This window comes from Azolla caroliniana, unplaced genomic scaffold (genome assembly GCF_043228905.1).
Source record: "Azolla caroliniana isolate FFs.n. ecotype wild unplaced genomic scaffold, voAzoCaro1.0.p SCAF_876, whole genome shotgun sequence".
Classification (NCBI taxonomy): domain Eukaryota; kingdom Viridiplantae; phylum Streptophyta; class Polypodiopsida; order Salviniales; family Salviniaceae; genus Azolla; species Azolla caroliniana.
The window spans coordinates 4790-14347 of NW_028231311.1; the positions used below are offsets into that span (position 1 = coordinate 4790).

Consider the following 9558-nt stretch of genomic DNA (forward strand, 5'->3'; position numbering starts at 1 on the left):
ATATAACCCCCCCGTGAGACCGAAAATACTGCATTTCACGTAAAACTATCTGAAAAAGTGATTAGTGGCTCTCGATGTTCGAGAACTTTCACCGATGAATGTTGTGATAAGGAGTGCACACATTTTGGCCGCGACAGAATTTCGTGTGAGGATCGGGTTCGCTCGAAGATCCGTGGAACGCATGGTCGAATATATGATCCCAAGGCAGAGAGCATTGTATCGAAAGTATGATACTCGAGACTCTCGAACTTGTTTAGGGCAAAGTGTGCATATTCAACCACTCTCATCACTGTGTGCCCCCAACGCCCTGCCTCACATCGCAATGCATGTGAGCTATGTCTCGTGGAAGCAATGCTTCAAATGCCAGACAACAAGATGGGCTCTTATATGTATTTAAGTGTACAGTTTCTATCAGAACCAAGGATAAAAGATAGAGTGATGGAAGAAGGATATTAGAGAACACGAGAAGAAAGGAACCAAATACTAAGAGAAGAATGGATGTATAAGATAGAGAAAGAAAGAGAATGGATACAAGATATGTAATGAGAGCTAAAGACTGGTGTTGATTCGAATTGATTTGAGAATACATGTATGCGCTTATTTATAGGTTCCTATAGAATAGCTTAGAGATTTCTAGAATGTTCTAGAATGTTCTAGACCTAGAATGCTCTAGGACATTCTAGAATAATCTAGAGTTTTTACAATAATCAATGTAATATAAGAAGTAGCTTTTATTGTTTCATATAACAATAAGCTATCTTAATGGTTGAGGTTTTCAAGTATGAATTACAAGGTTCGAGGTTCAAGTCCGAGTGACGCCATAATGGTCATGTGTTCATGACAGTTTCCCCCCTCCATGAAGAATATGGTTTTGTAGTTAGGTTCATCATGTGTAGTATAATGTGTGAAGTGTGGACCTCTAGATTTATCCTATGGTTATGATACATTGGCGTTGTAAAAAGGTCTCATTTATAGAGGAATCTAGTGAATCATGCATCATGAAGCAAGTGTGTTGCATCCCATCTACCAAACCATTTTTCCATATCTTAAATCAAACCAGAACACAAAATTTTGCTTTAATGCATCTTTTGGATCTTTTTGTTTACTTCTCATAGGATTCTAGAAAGTCGATGTGAGAAACTTTTTCGAACCTTAAGTATGTATTCAACAACCCTTTTCATGGTCATGATCTTAATGAGAAGTGATCCCATCTCAATGGCGTTTGTTCCTTAACTTGAAGAAACCTTGTAAAGAAATGTTTTTGGACATTTTCAAACTCTTTCCAAATAGATTTAGGTATGTTATCATCCCATACTTCCATCACATAGAGAAGCATAGGTGTCACCAAAGTGTCGAAAAGGTATTTCTTGAGGATCTAACACTTAATATCTCTATAATTGCATGTGTTCTCAAATGCATATTATGCTCACTTTCCTGCCTCTAAGTGGCGTGTAGCACATTCAATCCATCTATGATTTGAAGGAACTTCAAGGCTAAGATATTTAAAGCTTTCCACAAATTCAAGTGGCTCATTATTATACATAATGCATGGTTTATCTGTTTTTTTCCACAAGCATAATCTTTGTTTTAGAGCTATAGACACTTAATTTAGTATGCATGCAATTTTTTTCCAATGCCTTGCTTTTGTGCATCTTCTAAAGTGTTTGCAAGCATATATTCACTTGGTACTTCAAGTTCTTCCATTCGTCTCCAAACATGCTCACAAGGTACCATATCAAAAGCTTATTAAAAAGAAGCAACAATATAAACCTCCACATGTCAAGTGACTTTCCTCCATTAAGGGTTACAAGGTGATCAATGGTGCTATGTGTTTTCAAAAGCCAACTTATCCATAAGCTCTCTGTAAAGAATCGATGATGATTCTTGTGTAACGGAAAAGATGTGTGTTATGTGTTGTGTGAGAGGAATTAGAGGAGAGATGAGAGAACACAAGATGGATAAGAGACAAAATGAAGTACTCAAGAAGAAGGAGATGTATATTAACAAGGAGAATATGATAAATGAAAATGTAACATTACAAGGAGTCACAACCGACTTAGTATGAAGTATGAGGAGGGTGCTTTATATAGAGTCACCCTCTCTCTTCATTAACTTTATAACAACCACTCTCTCTCTTGGGGAATGTGAAGACTCATAGTCATGGGGAATATGTAACTCATTAGTTATGTGTCATAGAATATGATTTTATGACACATAGTTAATGTGTAGAGAGTAGTGGTGTGACTCTTGATCTTTGAGTAATCATGGATTCTCAAAAAGTGTGTTCACACGTTGCATTATGTTGAGCTTGATTCTCAACACTCTCTTACAATTTTTTTCAACCCATGCACTTATCTTTGATTCCATTATACATCCAAATAGTTTTGCCATTAGGGAGCCAGCCATGATGGTTTGAAAGCTTTTTGGATTGGAGAGAAAAAAGGATGGATCATGCCCTTATAACCAACTTTCAAAGGAGAAGAAGGAAATCTAATGGAACAATCAAAGATATTGATAAGGAGACAAAGATGGAGGATTGCCACACAAAAAACGCGAGGGGTATGGATAGATTTAAGACGCAAAGACCAAAGGTAAGAGACAAATACCAACAAGGAAATGAAGAAAGAAGAAGAATGTCACGCTATTAGCCAGAGAGTGTTGATAGACTTGCTTCATTACTTGATATGACTTTGTGTGAAAGTTGCAGAGAAGGATAATTTTTACATGACTTGAAGAAAAATAATTACCCCCATGTATTGCAATTCATATTCAATATTCTTCCATGGCATTGCTAAATGATGTGCATCGAAATTAGAATATCCTAGATTTTGATGGTTTTGTGCTTCATAGAAGTTGTCTTATGATCATGTGAAGATGTTACATATTCGGCATATCTATTAGATTGGACACATCCATTCTGTAATTCATAAGAAGATATAGATGGGCGTGATAATGTAAGTGTTGTGTGAAATCTCCACCAAGAAGGGTGAGCAAACATGCATGCATTATTTTCACATACAAAGTTTTTACTAAGAAGGGGCCACATACAAGGTGATATATTTATTTGGTCCCAAATTTAGGTCAAATTTGGTGTCCTTGTGGACAATAAAAAATCTATTCTATTCTATATCTCCCTCTAGCTCTCCCACCACATCAATAAAACCATATTCCAAACACACTTGGCTAATTTACAAATTACCCCCAAAGCATTTCTTGCACCATCTTACAGGGCAGTTTAACTATTACAAGGCCAAACCTATTAGTCTTATCTTTATCCTATTAGTCTAATCTTTACTTTGTTAATTTACAATTTATTTGTAGCCATCTTACTTAAGAGTGACTAATAGAACGTGTCACATCCACTGGTCATGTTCCGTTCTTCTCCAAAGAGACACCTATCACACTAACCAAAGGAAGGGTTGGAACAACTCCAAATTTTTTCATATTGTTGGATGACCAATGAATAGTTGCAACCAATCTTCAGCAAGTAAAAGAGCTTGACTGTTGATGAAGCTATTTATTTAGTAGACTCAAGCAGATGATTGTCACATTATTGTGTTGTTTCGAGTAAAACACTTCTTCGCATTTGAGCGAGGTACTTACAGCATTGTTCATGTCTAATCATGTTGAAGGATTACAAGTTCTTCCTCATTCTTCTTCTTCTAAACTCATATTACATACAGCTTATGAAACAAAATTGATCTCAAATCTATTTTATATATCTTTCTGATCATGAAACTGACATGTATTTGTTAAGAGATGACGAGACTTTTTATATTGTATGTATTGTAGGAAGAAAACAATGGCAAATCCACGGTTTGACACAGAATTTGGATAGATATTGAATGCACAAGTCCTATTTCTTTTATGCCCATATTAGTGTTTTTTTTCTTTTGTTTGTTTATCTTTCAATGTCTCTATATTTTTTTATTTGTTCATTCAGATTAGCGATTACGTTTTCCAGCATCCATAATTAGCTCTGTAGTAGATGTTAACCTTTTGTGGATGATATATCATTAGAGTTATCATCCCTGAATATGAAGGACGATTCAGGTTCAGACGATGGTACGATTCTGAATCCTCAAATCAAAATGATGGTGATGATGACGATTTGTGGGTTATACACTGGTGATTCTAGTAATTCTGCTAGTCGGGATTTTTGAAGAGAATTACTAATCATACTGTTGATGATGCAGACAATGACAATGACCGATGACGATGCAATTCAGAATCCTCAAAAAAAAAAAGATGATGATGGATGGTGGGCTGCTATAAATTGTTAAGCTCATAACTCTACTAGTCAGGGACATTTTGAAGATAGTTACAAATCATATCAGGCTGCAGCAATGAATTCCACACTGGTTTTGGCTGCTGGTCTCTCTATAGGTCCTGCTGGTGATGGTCCTCTAAAACCCACTGTTATCTTGTCCTGAACACACAAATGGAATGGTGGGGGATCAATCTTACTCTCTCGAAATTTGTAGCACAGCTGACATGATAGTCCACCACGAGCTAATGATGATAATGATGATATTGTTGCTGCTGATGATGTCTGGTTTATGTTATTCTGATAGTCGGAATTAAGGCTACATACAAGCCCCCTTATTTTCGACATATCTACTGTAGCATTCACTCCAATCTTCGAATTATATACATTTTGGTGAAGATCAGAAGAAGCTAGTGATTGTTGCTGATGAATCATACCATTTGTATTGTAACTCCAATAATGGGTCTGAGCTTTCTGAAGATTAGGATTCTGAGTTCCTGATACGACTAAACCAGGATTCTTCAGGAGGACGATATTATTATTCCCTCCTGTGGAAGAGAAGACCGGAGATAATAGCGTTGTGTGATCATCTTTACTTAGAACATTAGGGTTCAGAAGTCCATCTCTACTCTGGATTAGAGAAGGCCTCCCTAAGAGAGCATCATTGTATCTTTCTTGGAAGTCTTCACTAGCCTTGATGGACAGGTTATGGTGGTGATGGTGATGATACAATTGCCATGACTTACTACTATGATCATCTCTAAGGAACATATTCGGCTGATCGACATTATGATTCCTTGACCACTGTTTAGCTCCATCTTGCAATATTTGCCTTGGATAGAAGTTGCAAATACCTCGTCCACGAGACAATATATTTGCCATGTTTGCTCCTATTTGCTTCTCCATATTATACATCTTCTCATGCAATCGAGCATTATTGATAGCTGTTGTCGATACTAATGGGCTTGAGTTCATTAATGCAGCTTGCTGTTCTCCTCTAGTCAGTAAAATTTTCTGATCTGATCTGTTGAGTAACTTTACATGATGAGACGTGATCAAATTAGCATGTGGTGCAGATGGTGAGCTCATCGCGATGTTCTGATGATGATCAGGCACTACTCGAGATGATGAAGATGAATTATCTGGAATCAGAGTTAGCCTACTTTTTCTTTCTGGAGAAGATTGCTGGTTATTAAACCCTGAATTCATCATACACTGGAGACTAGTATAATGATCAGCTCTATGAGACCAACTATTATGTTCTTGCCTTGTCTGTGGTAACCCCTGGGATGATTGAATATTTGTTTGAGAAGATCCACGACAAATTTGTGAATTGCAATCTCCAAATAAATTCGGTTGCTGTGGATCACCATTTAAATGCAAAAGATCCACAGATTGTTGTGTATCAACCATTCCTTTTCGGGCTGGCCGATTATATCCCATTCCGTCCATAAGAGCTATTGGTTCAATCTTATCATCCAGAGATTTTACATCGTCCATATCTACTACATTAGTACTACTTAACATATTCTCCAAAGTAAGTGATTGCTTTGTGTTTATATGATTAACCAAATCAGTACAGCTCATATGATTCCTGTCTTTTTGTACAGGATCCAAAGAATGGCATATTATAAATTCCTCTCCATTTTCCTCTTGATCTGTGCTTCTTCTTTTTCCTGTGGTGCCTTTCCTTTCTTTCTTTGACTTCTTAGTGGTAACTAAGAAATGACAATCTTTCTCCCACTTTGGATTATGCTGATTCAAGATGATACTGAAATTAGTGTTCTCATTGATAGGCAATTTCTGTCGACTATCACTTATAGTGTCTTTTGATGTTCTTCTACAGACGAAAACAGCAGACATTTGTCCTGATGGAAGACCTACCTTCTGAGTCAGAAGGCTTTGAAATCTTTTGAATGTGAGCACAGAATGTACACCAATGTATCCTTTATCATGCTCCTTCTCTCCATCATGGAAGACCACAGGATATGGTGTAGCAAAGGTTTCCATTGTCATGATGGAATATATAGTCTCCGATTTTTATAGCATGTGACTTTAGGAATTTCTGCCGTGAATTTGCCTCGTTTCGAAGGAGATTTGAAGCAAAACCTCTGATGTGAATATCTTACAGCGCCATCATATAATACATGCTGAGATAGACCCCCAAACAGAAGAAATATTAGTCAGATATGAAACTTTAAACAGATTCGAATAGATACTATGCAATACAAAACGAAACTGAAAGAAGATAATCAAGAAGAAAAAGATCCTATTGTTTACACTGTTCGCCAAAATGTGGTTAAAAAGAATGGATTAATGGCATCTGAGTTGTACAATTTTAAGTAGCAAGAAGAAGACAGAGGAGCGAAATATACGACAGGAAAATCAAACTGTAGCAGAACGAATAGGTTAAAAGGAGACAACCAAGTTCGGCAGAAGGAAATGTAGTTACATAATTAGAGATTCGTGGGATGAAGCGATCAAAGAACAAAAGAACGAAAACAAAAGGGAGGATTGATAAATACTTGTTCATCTGCGTGCGGTGTGCAGTACTGATTTCTCGGCAATGCGCTTGGCGATGGGGATGGAGATGGGGATGGCGATGGCGATTTTCTGTTTTATTTCCTCGCGTTTCGATTATATACCGTCAGAGAGAGAGAGAGAAAGAGAGACAGGCTTTTTAAAGTCTATTTACACCGACTCTCCATCAACACATACAAATACATACATACATACATACATACATACATACATACATATAATTATCATCTTAATGTCATCCTAATTAGCCACCTTAATCACTCAATCTCCTCGTGATGTTCTAGAACAGACTGATCTATATCTCTCAATACTCGGTTTATTTTACATTTCGTCACGATTATTGACAGCCATCTGTTGGCCATTCATTGTACACGTCCTGCCCCTCTTGGACTCCCAACTCCCTGGCTCGGACATCATTCGAGACCAACGTACCCTTAACGTTCATACATTGGCTCCTTGAAATCCCCCGAATGCTTTAAAATAAAGTGAAGACGTAATTTGCATTGGGTAACACCCGAGGTCTTGAGTCTTTTGATAGCATGGATTGAATGAATCGAACATAGTGGGAATAACACTTTTTAAACCTCTTGTCGTTCATCCGAATGTTTAAACATGTGATGTGATATTGCCATGACTAATAAGAACGGGCAGTTATAATGAGCTTACTTGAGAGGAGCAAACATCACAAGTCACGATATTTAAAAGGAAAGCAAACAAGTTGCTTGGATCTATTGGTAGCAAACCATTGATTTGGATGCACTCGAATTGATTGTTGTATTGGAATTGAGGATTGTAGAGTTATATATTGGAACCTAATGCCCTTTCAAAACTTATATGGCGGTATGTGCATTCATATTATGTGCAATTTGTGTTACAATGTTTGACATGCAATCATGAAATATGTTCAAGTATGGTAGAGAGCAGATAATGAGATAAAATGTTATAGCTAATATAATCTTGAACATATTACTTTGTGGACAACAACGTGATGCTCTTATTATGGTCAAGAAATACACTTGCACATAGGGAGATGACCTTCCATTGAAAATCTCGATCATCATAGACACTGCAACTAAGATAGGTTCAACTTGTTTACATCATTTGAAGAAGAAGGAAAACTCTACAATCTCATTAGATCATCCCATTATGTTTTGTATAGTGTCATCTTTTACAAATGAAGAGTGATCCTAATTAAAAGAACATGAAAATGAAGGGCATATTTTACACTTAAAACATAAAAAAGCTTCGTGACATAAATATACAAATGGTAGTTGTGATCGTCAATATACGTGCCTACCAACATCTACCAATGTAGTTTGCTTCCATGATGTGAATGATACTTAGGTTTGATCTCACATATTTGCAATTATGAGAGTGGAATATGAGGGGTTGAAAAGACAAGAAGACATTGAAATATTGAAAACTATACTCGTGTTACAATACTTACATGCAATCATACATTAATGGACACAAAAAGTCAAATAGTGTGGCCATTGGCTCATGGATGACCATTTGGTCATCCACCACCTACATATAGGTAGAAGGTTAACTTGCATAAAGAAGGTTAACTCATATAAATAAGGTTCATAATCCTATCATATACTTCTTCTCATGACCTTGGGTTAACTTTGCATAAAGCTCTCATGCTCAATAGTTAAATAAGAAATGATTATGAATATGAATGTAGAGATGTACTCTTATGTCAATGTTTTTGCCACATAATACATCAAGAAAAAGGTTCATGTGGAAACCCCCCTTCATAACACAATTTAAGGAGTGTGTAAATTAGGTCAAGTAAAAATTGCCCTATTTGAGGAACCAACGCAAAAGCAAAAAGTGTGTACAAATGCAACCATATGTTAGGTCATGTCATCAATTAATAACCACACGTGTTAGACAAAGATTAAAATATATAGTTTGGATTCCTTAATTGGAACTAAAGAAAGACAAACTCTAAACTTGAATCAATGGAAAACATCATGGAAATTACAAGTTGAATTTCATATAGGGATAAAACTATAGTACAATGGCATTGATTCTCATCCTTGAAATGAAATGAGGAGGACTTTGCTTTATAGTAGTTGTCAATCATCATAATTATATTATGATTGACAAATACACCATTACCTTACCATCACCTCCACAACTTTACTACATGCCACAATATATTCTAGGGATTGAACACACGAGCTTCAAGATCCCCATCCGACAATCGTTTCATCGAAGTAGCAACCACATGGGTTATCTCTCTCAATTATAATAATGGAATGCTAGGGTACAACCAAATACACATTGACATCCCCATACTCCATTTGAAAGAAGACATGATGTGATACAAATTCGATCGGGATTTCAAACTTGCTCAACAATTTCATCATCTTCCCTTGATATACATTTTACACATGGACTAAGTGCTACCATTGGACAAACACACGATTCTTTATATCAACTTCCAATAAACACAAGTGGATGGTAAAAAGTGACAAATTTAAATTACACTATTCTAATTACATGACAGGGAAATAGTGTTAGAGTAGCATTATAATTTAGTAAGTGAATGTATGCTATTTATCTAAAACAACAAAGTGATTATTGATACTCTGAAAAGTCCCCTCACAATTATCATTTCGAGTACTTAGGGTATGTTTGTGGCACAACATCCCATTTCTTTTGTCTTGTGTTCATTCATGCTAAGCCATGACCCACGCTATGTGAGTGTACTCTAGTGAGTACCTCATGCTTCTCGATAC

The 9558-nt window shown here is 36.4% G+C and overlaps 1 protein-coding gene across 1 annotated transcript; it reads right to left on the reverse strand.

Moving 5' to 3' along the window:
- Positions 1–3697: 3697 nt before the first annotated feature.
- LOC147847548 (uncharacterized) lies at positions 3698–6900 on the reverse strand. Its single transcript, XM_087339059.1, has 2 exons — positions 6793–6900; positions 3698–6417 (listed from the first exon to the last, which is right to left on the reverse strand). Exon 2 carries the CDS (start codon positions 6281–6283, stop codon positions 4334–4336), a length of 1950 nt encoding a protein of 649 aa, XP_087195185.1. The 5' UTR covers positions 6284–6417; positions 6793–6900; the 3' UTR covers positions 3698–4333.
- Positions 6901–9558: the final 2658 nt, after the last annotated feature.

Excerpts from the sequence above, each read along its gene's own strand:
- LOC147847548 (XM_087339059.1), bottom strand. The coding sequence starts at position 6,283 with ATGACAATGGAAACCTTTGCTACACCATATCCTGTGGTCTTCCATGAT.